General features: G+C 36.2%; 2 protein-coding genes and 1 long non-coding RNA gene across 7 annotated transcripts in view; 1 reads left to right on the plus strand and 2 right to left on the minus strand.

The window, feature by feature from the left end:
- The window catches only part of LOC119782458 (homeobox protein Hox-A3-like), a 27,171-nt gene continuing 4,430 nt past the window's right edge, over positions 1 to 22,741 (minus strand). Inside the window, exons 2-7 of one of the 5 annotated variants that reach the window (XM_038283432.1) lie at positions 12,235 to 12,371; positions 11,903 to 12,034; positions 11,478 to 11,588; positions 8,850 to 8,901; positions 7,653 to 7,990; positions 1 to 601 (exon numbers count right to left, since the gene is read on the minus strand). In XM_038283432.1, coding sequence (XP_038139360.1) covers positions 24 to 601; positions 7,653 to 7,899 — 825 coding nt within the window. In that variant the 5' untranslated portion in view covers positions 7,900 to 7,990; positions 8,850 to 8,901; positions 11,478 to 11,588; positions 11,903 to 12,034; positions 12,235 to 12,371 and the 3' untranslated portion in view covers positions 1 to 23. Of the gene's footprint in view, positions 602 to 7,652; positions 7,991 to 8,849; positions 8,902 to 11,477; positions 11,589 to 11,902; positions 12,372 to 22,741 lie in introns of those variants that run through there. The other 4 variants (XM_038283429.1, XM_038283433.1, XM_038283431.1 and 1 more) reach the window with 4 other exon arrangements.
- LOC119782460 overlaps positions 19,481 to 22,741 on the plus strand; it is a 9,961-nt gene continuing 6,700 nt past the window's right edge. The window contains exon 1 of the long non-coding RNA XR_005280666.1: positions 19,481 to 19,633. This is a non-coding gene — a long non-coding RNA (uncharacterized LOC119782460). The remainder of the gene's footprint in view (positions 19,634 to 22,741) is intronic.
- hoxb5b (homeobox B5b) lies at positions 19,839 to 22,138 on the minus strand. Its single transcript, XM_038283428.1, has 2 exons — positions 21,286 to 22,138; positions 19,839 to 20,797 (listed from the first exon to the last, which is right to left on the minus strand). The coding sequence occupies exons 1-2, from the start codon at positions 21,935 to 21,937 to the stop codon at positions 20,550 to 20,552; spliced, it is 900 nt and encodes a 299-aa protein (XP_038139356.1). The 5' UTR covers positions 21,938 to 22,138; the 3' UTR covers positions 19,839 to 20,549.

The following is a 22,741-nucleotide window of genomic DNA, read 5'->3' on the forward strand; positions in this document are numbered from 1 at the left end:
TATGCATGCAGATGCGATTTATCTTAGAGATGAGTCAGTTTTGGAGCTTGCATGATTCTGTCCTGAGTTGCGCAGCCCTGGAAGAAGTAGGACCCGCAATGATCATCCAATCCCATGTTTGAGTCTGCTGTTTGCGGGTTTTCCTGCGTGTTGCATTGCGCTGTATCAAACTGCGGGTCGTGCGTGAAGCTCGGGGCTGTGTATTTGGAGAACCCTATCGGGTAAGCCTGCTGCGGCTGCCGCTGTTGTTTGAGAGGAGGGGAGGCCGGCTGGTAATCTACACCAAGATGGACATAACCCAGACTCGCCAAAGTGGGGCTGCCGGCGGCGGAGGGGGAGGATGGGGGGGAGCAGGAGCTGGTGCTTGTGGTGAGACCTTGCTCTCTCTGGTCTTTCTTCTGCTTCATCCTTCGGTTCTGGAACCAGATCTTGATCTGCCTCTCGTTCAGGTTGAGCAAGCTGGCCATCTCCACCCGCCGTGGCCTGCACAGATAGCGGCTGAAGTGGAACTCCTTCTCCAGCTCCACCAGTTGCGCGCTCGTGTACGCGGTGCGTGTGCGCTTGGAGGCCGGGGTTGAGCTCTGGCTCTTGTCGGTGCAATCTGCAGAGAGAAAAAAAAAGAGACAGCAGCATTACATCTTCCTGTCCAAGGCTGGATGAGGTCCTTAACAGAATATGATGCAGGAGGCCACGGGTTAATAACCAATATTCTATAAATGATTCCTTTATTTAAAATAGCACATAAATAACTCCAAGCAAGGAAATATACTAACATGTTCCATTAGTGAATTGAACTTCTGAAATAATGAACAAATAAAAACTACAAATATAATTTAACAGCTTTAGCAGTGAAGATTTGATATAACAGGGCATAGGTTGAAAAAAGTTCTCTTTCAGATGTGCCATAAGTAGATCAATATTTTATTTGAAGACCCTAAACCAAAGATTATTATAATGAAAAGGCATCAAATTTAACTCCGCAGGTTCTTAGGTGATTTTCTTCCTTCACAGAGCGTTGATTGTTTCCTTCTCTTATCAGCCCTGAGTGAACATCTCCCATGTTGTGGAAAGTGTAATTATATAAGGAAAGAAAGCCACCTGGTAGGCTAATGGCACTTAAATTGCCATCTGATTTAAAGATCCTTGTTAAAAAAAAAAAAAAAAAAAAAAGGTCAAACCTGGACTGGATTATTCAGCTGTGACAAAATAAATTATTCAAAACATTGTTTTAGAGCTTTATTTATGAAAACGCAAAGAAAGAGCATTTTCAGTACTTTATTTGGAATAATGCACAGATGGGGATAGATTGAAATTAGCTGGAGATAAGATCCAAAAACTCAGTTTAGTCTATGTTGTGTTTAAATTAGCCTAAATGTAGGCAAATATTAAAAAAACAAAGTGATATAGCATGGCCAATTGGATGCCCAACCCCCATTGCAGAGAATGGCAAGCAGAATAAAGAGCTGCTACAAAATGTAATAAAATAAATAAACTCTTTTTTGGGTATGAAATTATTTTTTTATCCATTTTGATCATTTTTTTATATTGTGACTATTGTAAAGATTTAGCTCAAACCTATTGTAAATCAGAGAAAAGTTTACACTTGGCTAATATGATTAGCTTGTATCGAGATCATCTACTGGCTAGTCCAGGTTTATTATGATAAAACTTGTGTGAGATCTCTGTGCCTCCGTTTTATCAATATAAAACAGATCAATTAATTACATGCTTTAACATTTGTTCATTAGTTTTTACCTACATATACTGCATTTCATTCATTTTCACCATCCAGTTGAGGCAGAAGCTGAATGTTTATGTGTTCACGTGTCTGTGTTCATGCCTTTTCACAAACATGTTCATAGACTGAGGAGGATGCAGTCAGTAGTGTAACTATATAAAACTATACATATATTTGTATTAAAATCTGTCAATGATGCAATTATATTGTTTGATACAATTATATTCTTTCAAATAAAGGCACATTAATTGTATTTATATAGTTAAATAGATATCTTCCGTCTGAAAACCAGTTTTCCAAGCGTAGATTTTTCTTAATGAATGCATGTGCTGATAATTGACAAAATAACAGTTAATGTTTCCATTATTCCTGTCAATTAAAAATATACTGTAATCTATATCAGTTTAATCTTTGACATATGCATAGAAGGCCTACTCCTCCAGGCCAATAAATCAAAGCTGATTAGTAATACTTAATTGTTCTAACATATTTTGACATAAAAATAGCATTACAATATAGATTTTATTAACAGTGCAATATATTGTAGTTGTAACATGTTGCAACCAAACATCTGCAACTCTCCCTGGGTCTGGGGTCGTTGTAACATCTGACTCTATGCATTCAGATGCAAATTATTTAAAAAATGCCCTCTATTCTGCTTTCTAAGGTTTTGGGTATAACATAAAGATGTAAGTTTATTGTATAAAATGTCTTTCCTCTAATCCAAGCCATCTTCACGTAAAAGAGTCAAGTCTAAAAATTATTGTAACTGTCCCCAGTCTCCACTACATACAAAACACAACACCTGTTCAAACCTCTTCCTTATCCCCATGCATTTTGGAAAACCATGAGGTTTTTAAACTAAATCAAAACCTGAAAATTACTTAAGATATATGCTTCAATCATTCTACAGTTCCACTCCACATGAATAAAATATAAAGATTATAATAGGTTTCAAACATTAATCCCTTGATGGTTAAATATATATATTGATGTATATATGATGTATACACTGTTTTGCCTTTAAGTTGCCAAATGGAAATTTTTAAGCTTTCTGTTTATTTTGATAATAAATAGTAATGTAGGTTTATTGCAGGTTTTTTGCAACAGTTAAAATCAGTAAAAAAACAAAAAACAAATACACCATTAGGGGTATGTTGTAACAGGAACAAGGAATAATTTACAAACCATACAAATGGTTTGCTGCATATTTGCAACAATGGGCATCAAGAGAATAAAGCTTACCATTAAGGAGAAATTGAAAATGTACTGGTTAAAAGAAATTACAATAAATAATTTCGATTGGTTATTGAAAGGGTAAAAACTTTTGTGTTATGATTTGTTTATGCCATTGTTAATAAAATATCTGTCTTAAATGTTGATATTGGGCACTTAGTTTTAGGAATGCCTGTTCATAAATGTTCATATTTCTTTTAAACTGGTTTTGTAAAAGTTTTGTGGTTGCTTCCATAGCTCAAATGTTGATAACAAAAGGACAGATTAATCAAATTGTTAAACAGAAAGAACCTCCATCACAATTTGATCCTTAGAATAAAAGATAACAATATGGAAAGCCTAATATTTTCGTATAATCGTATAAGTTGTATTTTCCTTGTCTCTGAAGTGTTTCTCATTGCAATATAGAAAGGTTAAACAACATTAAATTACATTTAATGTTAAGGAATTGTTTTTCACATTAATACTACTAATTTCTAAATATAAAAAAATCCTTAGGGATATGATATTTGAGAGAATTAGGCCCCGTCCACACGAAGACGAACCCTGGCCTAAACGCACAAATTTTTCACCAAACCAGCCTCTCATCCACACGAAGCCGGCGTTTCGGGGGTCTGTAAACTATCTTTTTTTTATTAAGCCTTCAGAGTGGGAAGATTTCGAAACGCCGTTTTCGCGTTTCCATCTTTACACTCTAACCGCATATTTTTTTTTACACGCATGCGTCATAGCGTCGCCTCTAAACACGCATGCGCGACCAGTATCACAACAACAATGGCGCCGTTGCTGCTAATGCTACTCACCCTGCTGTCGGGCTTACAACAGAATCTTCTTCTTCTGGAATATCTCCAGGAAGAACAGAGCAATATCGACGACATAGTTCAGCACCTGAATTTGACTTAACCACGAAAATGGACCCGCAGGGCAACCATGTATAAATATTAGTGCGCATGCCCAACATTTCGTCGCTTATTTTTGCTTTGGCACCACAGCGCCACTTACAGGCCTGGCATACATTTTGCAGCGTTTTCATGCATTCGTGTGGACGCTCACATTTATTTTACGTCTCCGTCTTTACGGCAAACGTTTTGGAAAATATCAGCGTTTCGTGTTCGTTTTGACTTCGTGTGGACGGGGCCTTAAAGTGCATCCTCTCTTGGCTTTGGGACCCTAAGCAGCTGTTAGCATCCCTACTTTTGATATTTTACCAGTTCTACATATGAGAGTGAGTACAGTTAACCCAGAAAAAAATAACTCTCCCTGTGGTTTGGGGAAAACACCCTGATGTAATACAAGGGCGATTGTCAGACTTTACAAGTGTTAATATTTACTATTATACCTTTTACAGATTTTTGTTGCTGGTAGATTTTCTATTTTTTACGTGTTCTAATCCTGTTCTATTATGCAAAATTCATATAAACAGTAAAAAAGTAAAGTGTAATCCAGGTTGTGACTTTATGTCATCAGCTTTCTTAAAGGCCCAATAAAGCATGTTAGAATAAAGCTAAGATATTGAAGAGACGAATGATTACTAATTTGATCATCCTTATTGGTCTCATGTTTATTTCATTATATTTTTTTTATGCCCACAGCTTTTGCTCTGATGAAATTCCCTCTCATTCACACCAATATATTCCTTACCTAATGTCTTTGGATCCCCTTCATATGCACTGCAGTCTAGTTAATAACCAACTGACCACCTGAACCTTTAAAACAGGACACAACATTACCTTTATTGCTGGTTAAGAAGATACTAAATGAAAATGAATGAAACTGATTTATACAGTAATTAAACAAGGTGTTTAAATTTGTTGAAAAAATTATGTAAACACTTTTTTAATTCTTATTTGGGCCCATTCTGTATATTAGCAATAAGTATAAAGTGGTAATTTTTTTTTTTTTTTTTTTATTCACAAAAAAAAAATCAGACAAAATTTTAACCAATTAATATTATCATGGCTGCACAGTGGAGCATGGGGTGGCACTTCTGCCTTGCAGCCAAAAGGTTCTGGGTTTGATTCCTGGCCCAAGATCTTTCTGCATGGAGTTTGCATGTTCTCCCTGGGCATGTATGGGTTCTCTCCGGGTACTCCCACTGTCCAAAAACATGATTGCTATGATAACAGGCCTTTCTAAATTGTCCTTCGGTGTGAGTGAATGGTTGTTTGTCTCTGTGTTGCCCTGCAATGGACTGGCGACCTATCTAGGGTGTACTCTGCCTCTCACCCACCGACAGCTGGAGATAGGCACCAGCATCCCTTGCGACCCTAGCAGGGATAAGGGTGACGGATACTGAATGGATGGATAATATAGCCATGTTTGCTTATTTTGAAAAAGTAAACACTACAAACAGACTTGTAGTTGAGAAAATGTCGGGAACGATCTTTACCATCAGCTCATTTGCGCATGCTCATCCATGTATACATCCAGGTTGCACTCCATTTTATTTTGTAAAAAGACCTAAATTATGTTTTTCCCTCCCAAAAATAGTAAACATATACAAAAATATAATCTATTAAAGGTTAAAAATTCATTTCCTGAGAACATAAAGCCTTAAAATCCTTTTTGTTATATCAGTCATCTCTGCCCGATATGCATCGGAAATGGGATCCTGCGCTACTTCCGGGGGCCAACTTTTTCGGCTTTGCCTTTAAACCAAATCAAGTCTTTTTGATTTTTATGTGTTCCTTTCATGTTAAAATTTTTGGTATATAGTGTGTAATCTAAGGAAAAAGACAACTAAAATGCACATAAACATGGTTTAATCATATTTTGACAGACTGCTCTGAGCATGGGCGATGATGACTTCAGACAAGCAGTTTGATGCAGAAAATGTAAAAAGCATCAAAATTGTCTCAGAAACATTTTTTTTAAAGATGTGTAGTAGCATTCTTTAGTAAATTAAGGATAGAGATAAGTAATTTTAGTACCATGATTATATTATTAATGGATGTACAAATTTTGTTCCCAGCTAGCTAGTATAGGGAATTGGCTAAGGTAAGTTAGTAGCAAGCTAAAAGTCCAAACCAATTTTGTTAGGGTAAAAGTTAGCATTTAACCCTATTTGAATATATTTAAACTGAGTTTTTGTCCAGGCTAAACTTGGCAGAACAGTTCTTTTTAGCATTATAAATACAGTCATTCCAGCAAACTGAGCCTCTTAATCATGGAGCAGCCATTGTCATTGAATGGTACATCCAAACAGAGGCTGTCAAGGGAAAATGTATGGGCCATTTGTTAATAGTTTAGCAACAGTTCTATTTAGCATGCTAAAGTCGCACTTGCTATCATGCCTCCCAACTATCAATGGCAATTATTGAAACATCTTTGCTCTGGTTGTTTGGAAATGTTTATAAGCCTGAGATTTTTCAATTTAGGGATCAATAAAGTATTTTGTGTGGATTTAAGCTGCCTTATATTTAAAACAGCTCAAGATTTTACAAGTTTAGCAGTTTTTGATAGTATGCTAAATGTGGACTTGCTAACTAGCTAAGCTAGGCAGCTGTTCCTAATCATAGATAGATGTTTGCTTTGGGTATAAGGAACATTGTTTATATACTAAATTTTTATCAGAGAAAAAGTTTATCTACCAGAAATCCTTTTTTTTTTTTTACAAAGAAGAACAAAATAAATGTCGACAGAGATTTTTATAATTTGAAGTTAAGTAAGTTTTGTTGAGTAACAACATTTTGAAAATTTATGAAAATAACTTATTTTCAAATATCTATCCAAATTGATACTATTTCTCACAAAAAAGTGTAAATAATCAAATGTGGCAATATGGCAACAATACATAAAAGACACATGCGAGGAGTTTATATTATACAAAACATCTAATGTTTGATTAAATAAATGTAAAAAGCTGTCAAAAATGTATTCCAAGTGTTTAAGTTTCATGAATGTACATCGGTGTCCAAACATTTTGTCTTATGGGTAAAGAAAACATTGTCAAGTCAAAAAAAAAAAATAATAATTTCAGAATAAAAAGAAAAAAAAAACTGCCCAACAATGAACTAAGCAGGCAATATTTTGGTAAAACTAATGAAGTAGGGGTTTTGTTTTTTTTGTTTTAAAAATCTGGAGATATATCTTTGTGAATCTAAATTTTAAAAAAGGTTTTGAAATGTTAGCCTCACTATTTTCCTGATAAAAAATAGAAACTCTGAATTAGCTTCCACCATGTGTGCGACAAAATTTGGATAATTTACAAAGTCAATCGCGGGGCCACAAATTGCCCCTGCACCACACTTTGGATACCATGCTGTAAATAATTATTTTTTTTTAAGTTGTTGCAAAAGTATAGTTAAAAATGTCAGGAAATTGACAGACTGCAAAATTATGTAGTAAATAAACAAGTTAAATCAGGAAACGAGGTTGTTGCCTCAGTACGTATAATTAATTGACCCCAGTCTTATTGGAGATCTAATTTTGTATAAGGGTTACATTGCCAGTGCAAACAACATAAACATCTATCTTTTTTTTTCCTGGACAAGTCAACAAGATAAAGGAGAAAATAACCTAATCACCATCTTCTTTTTTAAATAACACAAGTTTAAGATATGTGTTACTGAAAGAGTGATTATCTAAAACATAGATGATATTTAATGCCTTCCAAACATTTTTTTTTTTTTTTGTGTAAACAGAAAAGGACATTTTTAATCAATTACTGCATTTTTACCTGCAATCCCCCTGGTGCGATTCTGATTGGAGGGTCTTGACTCTTTCATCCAAGGGAAAACCTTTTTGCTCATCGTAAATTTATTGGGGTTTTGCGATTTGGACCTCCGAGGAAGTTCAAGCCCACCTTCTCCACCATGCTGGTGGGCCGAGGCTTGATGAGAGCCCCCGAATCCAGAACCACCATCCACAGACTCACTGAAGAAACCGTGAGGATGGCTGCAACTGTGGCGGATGTTACTCTGCATTATGTGCACCACAGCCCCCTTTGACCTTCTGGTGCAGAGCTGGCAGCCAAATGTCACATGGCAGGTTTCCAGAGACTAGAAGGCTTCAGGCCTGAGAGGATCCAGGAGGGAGAAGAAAGGAAAGACTGAATCAGGGAGGAGATTAAATGATCCATCTTATCAACTCAATAGTAAGCTGACATGAATGGCAAGCAGGGTTGAGAGGCAAAATGTGGACTTTGGTGGAAAAAAACACAAATAAAGAAATGCAGTATTTGCAAACTATTCTAATTTGAGCTTTATTGTATGTCATTTTAAAATATATTATCATGTTTAACATTTCAAATTGTGTTTTAAAAATAATTTCTGTATTAAATTGCAAGAGAGAAAAAAATCAAAACAGAGAAAATTGGTCTTTTTTCTGGAATGTTTCTTTGTTATTTTAATAAAGAGAACTTTAAAAAGGGCAAAAATTACATAATGTGGTTAAAGAAAAATTAATAAAAAAATAGACGAGGCTTTATTGTGTTTTCCGTGGTGTTTTCTGACATTACATGAGGTCTTAAAAGTAACAGCCTTTGTTCTGCTAAAGAAAAGCTGTTTACAAGGGGAAAAAATTAAATGTTATATCCCAATCTGCTGAAAAACACATCCATCAAATGCAAAATTATACAAATGTCTACTGTGCTGCAGCTGCTGCACGGTTTGTGCCCCGAACTGAGATCAAAATCCGTCTTTTCTGCAGCTTCTCAAAAGGAGAAGAAAAAAAAACACATTAAATTCAATCTTCTTCCAAAATTAAACAAAACCAAATTATTTTCAGCAAGAGGAGATAAAAAATGCAGTGAGGGAGTGAGAGAGAATAAGTCTGGAGGCATGCAGCTTTATGAACTCTGGGTGAACCGCGGTTGGAGTCAGGCTCGTAAATCATAAAGACACATAACCCAGGCACAACAGCTCGGCTGCCTTACCTTCAGCGCTCATTCCGGCGCGCGGAACAAAAACACGCAGGATTCCTCACACCTTTAGGAGCGTGTAAATAAAAAAAGAAAGACTCCAACAGATTAAGGCAAACCCTATAGTGAAAGTGGTGCAGGTGGATGTGCGGGGTGAAGAAGCAGCAGAGTGAAGGTTTTCTCTCTGCAGCTCTGACCGCCCTGCGTTTGCTGTTAATCTGAACTCTGCGTGGGTGTGTGTGTGTGTGTGCGTGGAAAAAAAAAAAAAGAAGCCCTTTCTGCTGATCTTGCAAACTCAGATTCATATATGGCAATAGCTGGGAAATAAAGTTATCAAAAATAGATTTTTTTTTAGGAAAATAAATGGCATGCACACAAAAAAAATTTGAAATATACTTTTTAAAATGCAATAAATATAATTTAGTTGTATATAATGCCTGGATTTATTTGTTAATCTACCATTTTCAGCACATAGGCCTGCACTGCATCCCATTCAGGGCCGAAAAAGAAAGAAAAGCTCTCCATAAGCAGTCCTTGTTCCCATCCCCTAATTTAAATGGACCCATTTCAACAGAGCAGAGCAGGTCGATGCATTAAAAAGTCTCTGTGCAGAAGTAGATTCTGTAATCCTGCTCATCTGGCTTCCCACGGTGGACAGTCAGGCTGCAGCAGAGAATCGATATAAGCTTTGATCCTCTCATTTTCACCTTTTTTTGTTCACTCGCTTTAATCGGATCCTTAAGGTAATAATTAACTAAGTAGTTTTAATTCATGCAAATTGGAGTCTTTGATCTCTGAGGCAGAAAGTGTTAAAACAGAAAAGCAATCTGATGCCACAACCATACATAAAGGCGGAAACAGATGTTTTGCGTAATTCTGCAATGGCCATTTAGATAATAATAAATTAAACGCTTGTAAGCAGGCACACTGCAAAGGAAAAAAATCTAAATCTAAATAAATATTTTTTTCTCTAAAAAAGTGCATTTTGTCTTGAATTGAAAAGATAAGTGAGACACTTTGCCAATGAAACTAGACAATTTACATTTAAGATAAGAAAAAACAATTGCAATGTCTTATTTTAAGTGCACATTATCTAAATATCTGATTTACCTACTAAAATTAAGAGGAAATTCACTTAATTTATGTCAGTTTTACCTATTTCTAGATCATTTTTGCAGTGTAAGAGTAAAAATCTAGATGAAAAAATAAAATCACCCATAAAACACATTTTTAGGCAGTAATATAGTGATATTTGTTGTTAAATTGATTCCCCTCTTTTTTTCTTCTTCTGCATTTAATAGAAAACGAATAAATGTAATTTTCTTTTCAACGCTTTTGATCGCGACACAAATACAACGTTTAAATTATTCTCATAATTTAATCCCGAAACATTAAACTCCAAAAATAAAATAAAATCAAAATTGAACGTGTTTTCCTGAAATGCACTGCGGGAAACATGTGTTCGCTGCGAAACTGGTCAATAAAACCATACGTCTCACTGATGGCCTATAAAAGCTGCCATAAAAACAGAAAGAAAATCAGCAATGAGTGCGCTGTTTAGAAAATAAAACGCCTGCTGATGTATGGGAGGAGGTTGCTGGGATGACGGTGGAGGTGCAGATATCTGTCTGATCTGATTCTACCACCCAGTCAGCATCTATATGCTGGCTCCATGTGACTTTTTACTGGGCTAGATTTGCAATCAGAAAATTTTAGTTTGAATAAAAAAATTAATGAATCAGTTCAAGATTTGTAGAACATTTAAGACTCATATTGGTCTGACCTTTCACCCCAAAAGGTCCCACATTAAAACCTATACAGTCATTTCAAATGGGTTCATCATGTATGGATAAACCCAACATATTAATGTTATTCCTTTATTAATATAACTTTTTTTCCGACAATATAAGCTCCATTTGAGAATTTGTTTATTAATATTAATTTTAAAGTGTAACACGTGTCTACATAAATTAATAAGCCAAAAAGAGAATTTATTTTTCACTCTGACGTGCAATTACAGTGCAATCCAGCCAGGGGCAGCACCAAAGGGGGGTAAGGGGGGGTCTATGGCTAACCACTAAAATTCACTACCCCCTCGCCTTTATCTAGAGTAATTCCAGGGGGGAAATTAAAGGTTATTCTGTATCTTACAGGTATTTTTGTGTCCCCATCTCTTCACCTTGCTCCATGCCACTATTTATGGATGTGCCAAAGTGAAGCTGCAGCTTTTTTATTTTTTTAAATCATGTTTTTTGTGGAGACGGCCCCCATCTGGCCATGTTATTAACAGTTTTTTAGTGACACTCAAAAATAATTCAAATTTGAGTATTTGTGTAAGCAGGTTTGTCATTTATTCAGAACACGTTTAATTATTAGATTTTTTTATAATTTGGTATCCTTAAAGTTTTATATAGAAAAATATAACATTAAATTTAAAGTACTGGGATCCGTATTCCATCAAAGAAATCAAGCACTCTCAAATCTTCTGCTAATCTCCATGCTCCAAACAGTAGTTTACTTCATTTATGCCTAGATGAGCTTTAAATGCACGTTAAGAGCCCTGTAGCCTGTAGTTATCACTCAGCATCAAGCAGCTTAACAGGGCTGCTTGTTTGAAGTTTGATAGACATGGGCACGTCTCACCAGCCTCCATGCAACGTTCAGAGCCCAGCTGACAAATGCAGCTCTCCGCAAAGCTCTCCTTTTGGTTAGCTGCAGGAACCACGTGTTTGCAGGCACAGGCTATCCATTGCTCTGAATTAATCCAGAGACAGTTGAATCAACAGTGGCAGCAACTCGATTTCCCACCGACAACATGAGCAAGGTAGTAAATAAACTAATGCACTGATAAGCAAGCAACACAGATTTGTTTTCAGAGCCTTTAAAAGCAGCAAATAAACACAATAACAACACTTTGAAGTAGACGGATAACTCCTCATATTGATAGTAACGATTGTGCTTCATTAAATTACATTAATAAAAGAGTTTGTAATCCTTTGTAGAATTTGTGCAAAACAATAAATGTGATTTAATCCTAAATTAGTTAGACAAAACTTTTGCAAACTTACCTTCTTTTGCAATCTTCTTCTTTTTCCTCATCTTCTTATCTTCTCCTCTGGACAGATTCTGCTTCCAGTCGACTCGGGTTGTAGCTGTTTTGTCGAGCCCCTCTTCACATTTAGCCCTGCGAACTGCAACTCCTCCTCGGCCACAGACAGAGGGGACGTGACAAATGATGTGCTGAACAATGGCTACATTCAAGGCTCGCTCTGCAACTCTCCCAGATGTCATATTCACTAACAATGTGGTGTAAGAAAAGGGAAGAGGAAAGAGGGGTGGGGAAAAGGGGGGCTCCACTGATAGCTTACAGCTTAGTTGATATAAATGCAATGTTTCTTACCAAGAACAGATATGGTGAAGTTTGCTTTTGATAGGTGTTAAGTTTCTTCATGTTTCTTCTGTGGCTGAGAGGTCATCGCCTGCATACTCCCCAAGATGAGAATCTGTGACTCCTTAAGTATTCACACAAATTCGGACCTACAGGGTGTATACCGGTGACACATCACTTTGTCTTTTCAGGCAAAAAAATAAAACAAGTATATCCTATAACACAACCAAGAGTCTCCCATTTAAGTTCAGCTGTAAACTTATATGCCTTCTAAACATGTTTGCTAATGTTATCTCCATAGATTCAGGAGGTTTGGTTGGTAAAATCTCTTTGGCTGGTTTCTCTGTTCTTTAAGCAGTAATAATAATACTAACAACCCATTCTGAATAAAGTTTTCTTCATGTCAACATTGTACTAATCAATGTTGGTTAAGCATTAGAGGCCTTACTTGCAATTTCTCAATAAATAATTGGAGGTTAAACATCTGCAATCCAGTTTAATAAGGAGACTAAAAACTACAATAAATAATTTTTTTTCTCTAAATGATATATTTAATTTTCACTTTTAAAGAGTAAATATGCCTCTGGAACTGCAAGGCCTCAAGTCCCACCCTGCTTCAGCATTAGTTAAAAGCCTATATAGTGTCAATTCCCTAACAAGGCTTTAATAAAAATATTATTGGTAGGAATTTGTTAATTAATTTCTTTATTCATAAATAAAACAATGAAAGAGAAATACATTCAGCTAGAAAAATTAATTAATACTTTATAGGATGCCATGAATGTTTATCAAGCATTAGTTTAAGGGTATAATCTGCTAAAGAATAACAAATCTGTCATTATTAAAGCCCTTAGGATATCATTCTTTTTTAATTTCTAAAGACATTTGAAGAAAAACGCAGAGAATCATCCGTTGTTTGTATAAATCTGGCATGAGGATGTTGTTTGAAATTGTATTTTCCAATCAGAAATAATTACAGGTTAGAAGTTTGAATTTAATTCGGTGACGAACAATCGACAAAAGCCCATTTGTTAATGTTAATAACATATATATATGAGGGACTGCTGCACAAATTCCTGTGTATAAAATAATTAATTCTCTATCTATTCAATTTTTCTTCTTACACTTGCAATACATCAACATCTTAATAGAGTTTAAAAAACTGAATAAAGGGTCAATAAATGCTCACAAATATAAACGCTTGTTTAAATTATATCCGGTAAGACATGATTAGGAAATTCTTCCACAAATTGGTTCTTAAACTATAGAAATTTCATCAATGAAACCAGGTGATATACAAGGACAGAGATTGAAACATACAAACCATTATTTTTTGCTCTCATCTGTTGTAGAAGTTAATAAAGTTATGGAAAAATATTGTAAATAAAACACAGGCAGGGACTCTGGAACTCTAATACAAGTCCTAATAAATTCAATTAGCTGCTAAAAAGATATTTAAGCATCAATTTAGTAAATTCTTGATAATAACCACTCGACTCCAAAGATTAAACATCATCACATATGACATTTATAATAAGGTAAAGGTCTAACATAAATTAAGTTGTTAAAGTATTATCAAGTTGTTGTTTTCATTCTTAAAATAAAGTAAATATTCAAACTGTTAACTGACAAACTGCACGTAAAGGCTTATTTCAAACAGTCCATCTGTAAAATGTATGGGGACCAAAAAGTAATGAAGCGTTAATTAATGATATGCACTGGTTGTAAATCCTTATGAAGCCTTAATAAATGATCTCATACATTTAGTGTTCCATTATGCATCATAATAGTACTAAAAATCTGTTAATAAACATATAATTAGTCAATGATTTGTCTTTTGTATGGTAGGGCTTTTTATAATAAATGGTAACAAGGCATTAAAAGTTTAGTAGGTAAGGTGTAGTAAGGCATACTTGTTAAGAGTACCTTCTAAAGTACCGTACCACTTTGGGAGAGTGATGGAGCCATAATTTTGTTATGATATTTGGTGCTACTGGTGTGATAATAAGTTGCAAAAAGAACTATAATGTTGAGTCACTAAACTCAATAACAGCATTTGGAGCATTTCTTTTTAGATTAACAGCAGAAAAAATTATCAAAATTAGGAGAATACAGCCATTTATTTTCTTAGATTAAAAAAAAAAGACTAATCTTGCTTTATTGTTGTGAGGATAAATCTAAATTTTGATTGTGACTGAAATGTATCATCATAATGATAAATGACACGATAAACACCACCCTAATTAAAATCCCTTTGCTTTTCCACGCCGTGTCACATTATAACATTAAACCTCTGTGCAGCTTATTGGGATTCATATCTGTTAGAGCAACACAAAGACATAATTCTGAAGTGGAAGATATTGTTTATAACTGTTTTTTTAACAAAGGTTTAAAATGTTTAAATCTGTTGGATTATTAGCCCTTTACCCTAATACTTCTAAGCAATATTCAGTGCAACAAATTGTCTTTAAACTCCAAATCAGAGTCAATCTATGCAAATTATAATCCTAGTATAAATCCAGCTGTTCAGTGAACAGTGTGCATTTTGTCAAAGAATATTAGCGAGCATCATGGAGACTAAGGGACACAGCAGACAGGGTTGGAGATAGAGCTGTGAAGAAAACATGTTTTGGTTATACCATTTTCATTATTTGTGTGAGCTCTCTTCCTCTGCAGGATCTTTGCTGGTTGTGATTTCTCCAAGCTGTGTTCTGGTGGACAAACAGAGTTCATCTACACTTGTTGATCGACCTCCATGAAGGAGTCCAGTCCGCTCTCTAATCAGTTTGCCTTTAGAACCACAGGATCTCAACTTGTTCCTCAGACTGGAAACAAGTACAATTTCCCTCATTTTCCAACACCCCTTAATTGCCTCGGTCTCAATGTACCACTTTTTCCTTGCTGCTCCCTTTTCCCCCCGATCGCGCAGAGCCTCAAGTATAAAAGAGTCCCTAATTCTGAAGTAAAAATTCAGATTCTGGTGAATAATCCCTTTATTTTTACATCCTGTGGTCTCCAAGTGTGGTTTTGCATGTGGATTGGAACAAAACAACAATGCTTTAGAGATTACACAGAGCTCAATTTAATACTCTGAACATTGATCAGAAAAATGAACACAACTAACCTTTCTTCATTTACTGAATTTCTAGGCATTTATGACAGAAGCAGCCAAAATGCACCTAATATTACATGAGGAGTTGTAGAAATCAACAGGTCAAGTGGAAGAATCGGTTAATGGGACAAATATTACTAATACTCTGAAAGCCACAGAAAGCTCTGTTTTCAGTTTGTCTGATAATTCCTAAAATATTGCTGCCAAATGTGCATCAGAATGGTAAAGCTCACTTCACCCCAAACAGATCAACCCCTACTGTGATACATGGTGATGGCAGCATCATGCAGACAAAAGGTTTTCCTTAACATAACTACATGGACACTGGTCATAGCTGATGAGATAGATAGAATTTAATCATTGAATCCTTGAAAACAAGGATTCAAGGATTCAAGCAGAGTTTCTCCTTCTAACCCTGAATTACCAACCTATGGAAAGTTCAGCTCAAAGCATATTTAAGATTTCTCTACACATATGTTCTAAACCTAATCCTGATCTGGAAAGAAAGTGTGAAAGAAAAATATTCAAGAGATTCAGCTTCAGTGATACAGAAATATATCTTAAACCTTTCTTCTTTTGCAGGAGACTGTGATTGGCTGCCCAGGGATGACACCCTTTTCGATTTTTGATTAGAATACTTTCAGTGGTTCCAGTCGTTCAAATGGAAAATCTGGGACTGGCAAAGTGCTTTCTTAGGGAAAAATGTTCCAAAAGTTATGACACCCATCTGAAATATGATTATCTAAATATTTTCACTTTGCAAATATTATCATCCCCATATTTCAGTATGTTTCCTACAAGTCCACTTTGTTTTCTATCCAAATCCAATTTAAGATAGATTAATCTTTTATTTGTCTTTTTTTTGTTTACATAATATCAATATTTTAAATTTGTTTTCACATTTTTTTTAAAGTTTATAAGTATTTAGATAAATAGGAATGCACAGAAGTGTCCTGTAACTAAAATAAAAGTCCTTCCTAACCCCTGGACCTGAAGACTTAAGCAACAAACCACATAGATTGTTTCTGTCCTCTGTTTGGTAACCTTCCAATGATAAGAGCTCGACCTGAAAGGGAGGGGAAATAAACTCATCCATCATCCAGCCAGTCGGTCTGAGGCGCCCTCTGCTGGCAGAACGGTTGTATTACAAACATCACCGGCAAAAGCGCAGATCCTTCTCTCACACAGACAGATGTTCAGCGCCAATAAAAACTACACCCCCACCCCCCCCCCAAAAAAAACAAAAAAAACAATTAAAATAAATAAATATATACACGAGGTGACATTTTTCTTTGTCTACTAAACAAAAATCAAGTTAAATTTTGATTCTTTAAAAAAATCTTGTATCATTAGAATTAAAATGATCTGTTTTGATATTTCTTTTGGAATAAACAAAAAACAAAATGTGTTGCAACGGTAATAGCTATTATGTGTAAACAAAGCTTAAAACATCAGCAATAATTACTATAGTAGAGTGTTTTGTTGTAAGGCAAAATAAACAAGAGGAAATTATATTATTTTTTAAATTTTGGCTTCTATTTAAACTAATAATTATTTTTTCACAGCTCATAACAATATATATATTTACTATTATACAAAGACAAATATCCGCCCTTTTTTGCAAACACAGCCTTTTGTCAGCACTCCTGAGGCTCGGAGCAGTGACAGTGCAAAGTCTGGATGCAGCGCGCTTCCTTCCTCCTGACGCATCTGTGGCTGCAGTCTATCGTCTCCTGACCCGCCGATGATCCCGACTGCAATGAATTATGCATGAGATCCGGGCACAGATTACCCCTATCAATATGCAATACTCATTACGCTGGCTAAATTGCCACTTAATAGTTATGAATATGTGGAAAATGTCTGGAACTCATATATAGCCCACCACTACTTTTAACCTTTTTTTCTTTCTTTTTTTTTTTTACCTGAAATTAGTTGGGTAATATAGTCTCCAACTTCCTTCATTATGTTTTATTATTAGTTGGTGGACAATGCGCGATGGGTTCAGGCTGGGTTTTCAGCCTGAACCCAGCTCGCAGTTGTCCGGGACTTCACCTTTGGCCGCTCAGTGACTCCACGGAAAGGCATAAATCAGCCGCTTAAGTTCGCTCCATGGCAGCTCGATTGTCCTTAAAGAGGCTTGTTTTTCCTCCAAATTATGTTGTGATGTTAAAAATAAAACACTTTATCATAGGCATATTTTTTCCCCTTATTTAGGAAAAAAGAAATACACATATAACCTTTCGGCAATCCACGAGCAAAACGCATAGGATATTTTAAACAGAAAATCTTTATTTTAACAGACTAAAAATTTGATAAAATCCTCTAAGAAAACTTGTGTTCGTTTCCATAGAATAAATATATTATGTTATTATGCAGAACACACACGCAGTAAAGTGGATGACCTTTTTAGTTTCATCTGCACTGTAAAAATGAATAGGCTATTCAAGTGAAAAATATTTGACAGTAAAACTTTATTGCCTATATTTTTGTTATCAACTTTGTTCATGTAGTGCTAAATTCTTTAATTTTGCAAATATTTTGGTTTACAAATCCCCAATATGTAGGATTTGGCTAAAATTGTAGTGAAATGTTTACTCAGTTCAAAAACAAAACAATGAATCTTTATTTATTAAAGCTGTATTATCCAAAAACATGTCAGTTTAATAAAATAAAGAACTGTGGTTGAGAAAGTTTTAGTGTAAAAATATATGAGTGTATGAATGCCTACGGGCTTTAACTAGCTTAGCATTTAGCATGCTAGACTCAAGCTAGCTAACAAGTAGCTTCTTAACCGTGAGGCGGTTAAAGACAATTAAAAACAGGTGTTGTCAAAAAAAAGTTTACATGCTCTCTTAGAAAAGAAAAATCCAAAAAAAAAATTACGTTTATAAAGCTTTATGAAGTAACAACAGCGAAAGTAACGTGAAATAGCTAATGCTAATATCATAAATGCTAGCAAGATAAGCCTCTAATTCAGACACAGACGTTACCAATAGACACACACCCTATCAAGATTCAAAAACTTTATTTCTGTTTAAGTGACATTTTGCAAAGCAAAAGGGAGTTTAGTTTCATTTAGAAAAGCTTCAGATCTACCCTAATAGGATACACTTTTAGTAGTAAAATTGTTTAACTTTAGTGCTAAACAAGCTAAAACAAAATTCGAAATGATTGCCCCACCACAGAAATCTTACTTCTGACAAGTGTTATGACAGTTCTTAACATTTTCTAAGTTGATATTTTCATTTTTAATACAATCAATATCAACACAGCAGTTTTATTGTTTTCCGTTAAACAATAAGGCTTCTGTTTCTCTGGGGCAACATCTTCAGCTTTATCTGTATAGAAATACTAAAGTAATATTACCAAAATAAAGTAGCTGAAGTTGTTTGAATTTAGACAATATTCATCTAACTTTATAAACCAGTATGCAGGATTCAGTTTTAACTATTGTTAGTTTTTTTTATTATTAATATACCCTCCAGAAGCTCATCTTTGTATCAAAAAGCACATCAATGCTTTTCAAGGGAAAATGTTTATTTTTGTTGCACTCAGAAAAGTTTGATGACTTTATTGCAAACCTTGTTAAATTCTTATACAATTTTCTAAGGTCCACATTTGTGTTACTATTTTTTCTATAGATTTTTGCTGCTAAAACACCAGAATTTCCCCATTGTGTGACAATAAAGGGTTTTTTAATTCTATTCTATTCTATTCTATTCTAAAGCATTATTAAAGCAGATGTGCATGCTTAATTTAATAAAAAGTTTTATTTAATGTAGATGGGTAAATTTGCTGATATTATATATATATCACCAGAATATTGAACATAATTTGCTAAAGCATCATGTTTGTAAATAGTTATTTCTATTACAGTGTTTATTAAGATAATATGGAGTGAATGTGAAACAAAAGTAAATATTTTTAACATTTCCCTCAGTTCTAACTGACTGAAAACATGACTGGACATCTCTTCCTTCCCAAGTCCACCCTTTGCAGTCCCATCCATGCAGTTAAGCCGTCACTTTCATTCAAGGTTGTGAATTATATAGTACATTGTCTACTCCCCAAAACCATAAAACCAACTTTATGGACCTCACGTGACTTTTCACAGTCTCTAAGTAATATAGGCCTTTACAATCTTTGGTAAGGGGGTATTTTTTACCAACTTCTGCCTTGCCAATATACCTTTTAGGCTCAAAGAAATCTTTTTATTAATATTATAAGAGATGGATTTGATCAGGATTTCTCTCGTGGAAAAAAAAATCTCGTATCGCTTCAGGGAGTTGAGACGAGGTAAGTCAGAAAAAGTCTTCTCTTTCATTTTAAACGGAGGGTTTAAAAAATAACACGCATTGGCTACGGGTCAATCATTAATTTGGCAAGTAGGGAAAGTTTCTTTTTTTCTTCTTCTTTTTTGCGCTTAAAAATCAACTGGGGAAAAGTCAAGAAATTGCGTGTATTTGTTTTTATTCTAACCGATAATTCACTGCACACAAAATCAACTGAAGGAAAGTTTATTTTCAAGCGCTATGAGTTCACTTACAAATACAAAAAGCTCAAAAAAGCCCACATCACTGCCTATATCCACAGAATAATCCTTTGCACTAAAAATTCATCACATTGACAGGTTGAATACACTTGCATTGCTTGTTATTCTAAACAATAATAATTAGAATAATAATAATAATAATAAACGCACAACGTATTCTCTAGAGCTACACATTGGCTTGCTTATGAAACTTTTCAATGGATTTTGGCCACAAATAACCATCACTAAAAGCGCTTTATATTCAATGAAGAGCAGCATATGGTTTGGGATTTCTTTTTCTTTTTTTTCCTTCTTTAACTGTACAATGATTTTACTCCTGTTAGACCGTCAAGAAGTTACAATAAAGAGCTCAACTTTAAGAGACAGAAGAGACAGAAAGAGACAAATTCCCAGAATGATATTTACATCTTAATATTCTTTTTACCCCTCCCCAAATAGGACATCTAAGCTATAATAGTACAACAACAGTAAACTAAAAAAAGGCATTTAAAGACCACATAATACTTCTTTTTTTTCTATCACAATAGCATGCTGGAAGGTGCTGCGCTTTCAAAAGCTTTACAGTACTCATCATTTTCTCATTTTTTGGGGGAATTTTATCAACATTTTCTCGTGTATTTTTTTTGTTGTTTTTTTAATGCCTCTCCCCAAAAAAGTTGCTTAGTTGTGGAAGGCGCTGCCTCCTGTCACAAGGCTCATGCTTTTCAGCTTATTGTCCTTCTTCCACTTCATCCTGCGGTTCTGAAACCAGATTTTGATCTGTCTCTCGGAAAGACACAGGGCGTGGGCTATCTCTATCCTCCGCCGTCTGGTTAGGTACCTATTGAAGTGAAACTCTTTCTCCAGCTCTAGCGTCTGGTAGCGGGTGTACGCGGTTCGGGCCCTTTTCCCGTCAGGTCCAGTCATATCTACAATTTTGTACACACACACACACACAAAAAAAAAATAAAAATCCAGAAAATTAGTAGCCTGCATTGAAACAACCTGCACAACTGGAGGATAATGCCATCTTACTTTATTTTTTTAACCAAATGTTTTCTTCTTCTTTTTTTTTTTAATGATGGAACGGGATGAAAAAGGAACAAGGAAAGCATGCATGCATGCAAACTGTCTGGTATTATCGCCTTTCCTATTTGCAGCCCTCATAGAGAGCATATTTCTACATTTTGCGCAATTTAAATCCAGATTTCATGATTGCACAAAAACACCCTCCTCTCAGAGTGCAGCACTTTGTAAACTCCTCCAACAAAACAAACAAACAAGCCCACAAACACCTAACAAATACAGCCCTGTTCTCCACCAGCCTGCTCACTCATGCAACCCCTGACAGATTAATGGCACACCGGCAGCGTGACATCCTTCCAAACAGAATAATATTATGGGTGTGTGAATATACCATGGCTTATGTGCAGTTTCCGCATCCAGGGGAATATTTGTGGCGTTTGGCACTCGTTTGGTGTTGGAGTGGAGGATGTGGCGTTTGGTTCCTGGTGCTGCTGCTGTTGCTGCGCCCTGGATGCCCCGGCGGAGCCGCCGCCACCACCGCCGCCGCTGCTGTGCGCGCCTTCCTCTGTCTCCGCAGCGACGGCGGCTGCTGCTGCTGCGGCGGCGGCTGCTGCTGCGTCCTCTATCTCAGCGAAGTGGGCGCCCCCGGCTTTGCCGAGGCTGTTGCCTCCCGATGAAGAGGTCGCGCTCCGGTCAGAGGGGGGAGAGGGGCTCTTGAGCTCCAGTTGCTCTCGGCCGGCCGTGGCGCACGAAGGCGGCACCGAATCCGGGGACGAGAGCGAGCAGTTGGCCGTCTGTCTGTAGCGGGCGTCCGGTGCGAATCCCCGGGCGTCCTCACGCACGGCACCGAAGTGGCCGCCAGTGTTGCTGCGGTTCACGGTTAGGTCCATGCCATTGTAGTTGTAGCCGAAAGACCCGGAGTGCATGGTGCCAGGGTCTCTGAAGGAGCCGCTCACAGCGCCGTTAGTCCCATAATTTAGTAACTGATAGTCGGAGCCATTTGGATAGCGCCCTGAGAACGAGTTTACAAAGTAAGAGCTCATTTGCTTGGATTTTTAAAGCCTCGATTTGTAGATCTTTGTCGCTATAATCCTGTGTGCTTGCACGATTTATGGACGCAATCATGAATTATAAGCAATGAAGCCCTACTGTACTTTGCCAGGTATGCGGCCAAATATGGGAGAGCGCTCGGGAATCACGTGCCTTTGTTGACCAGTCGTAAATCCTCACTGATGACTTCAAGAGGTAATTCATGCTCCATGGTTACAAATGATGACGAAATAATGGTCGTTAGGCTCCAGTCAATGGTGCCTCCCCGCTGCGCCCCCGAGAGCCGCGCGGGCGTCGAGCGCCATCTGCCGGACAGAGGCGGCATCGCTGCGAGGCCGCGCGAAGTCCATCCATCATTTCCGTAAAAACGCTCATAACAACAGGCCACACAGGAGGCTCAGGTAACACATAACAAAAAGTTTATCAGCACCGCTGCTGTCATGTCGCACTAGGCCCACAGTGCGTCAAAACTGAGATTTATTTCACTCTTTGCTTTGATGTTTTATAATTTTATGGGCCTTATGGGTGGCCTGAACGACTGCAGACGCCGCAATAATAATAATAAGAGTAATAATAAGCTTTTCTTCAAAAGAATGGGAAAAGATTTGTATATTTTTACATCAAAAAGCCTTTATTTTATTATATGTACAATTCCCCTAAAGAAAATATTGCACACAATATCCAGATGTGCATTGAACACGTGAAACAACAATAAATAACATTTGTACAAATTGAATTGATCGGTAAACAACAAGCTATATCACATCAGAGCAACTACACAACAAGGGACAAAAAGA

The sequence above is a fragment of the Cyprinodon tularosa genome, unplaced genomic scaffold, assembly GCF_016077235.1.
Source record: "Cyprinodon tularosa strain WSP-4 unplaced genomic scaffold, ASM1607723v1 ctg194, whole genome shotgun sequence".
NCBI lineage: Eukaryota > Metazoa > Chordata > Actinopteri > Cyprinodontiformes > Cyprinodontidae > Cyprinodon > Cyprinodon tularosa.

What these genes read in the sequence shown, in the direction of transcription:
- hoxb5b (XM_038283428.1), bottom strand. Translation starts at nt 21,937, where the DNA reads ATGAGCTCTTACTTTGTAAACTCGTTCTCAGGGCGCTATCCAAATGGC. An exon ending in GAAACTGCACATAAGCCATG is followed by an intron (nt 20,798 to 21,285) that starts GTATATTCACAC and finishes ACAAAATTGTAG; the next exon opens with ATATGACTGGACCTGACGGG.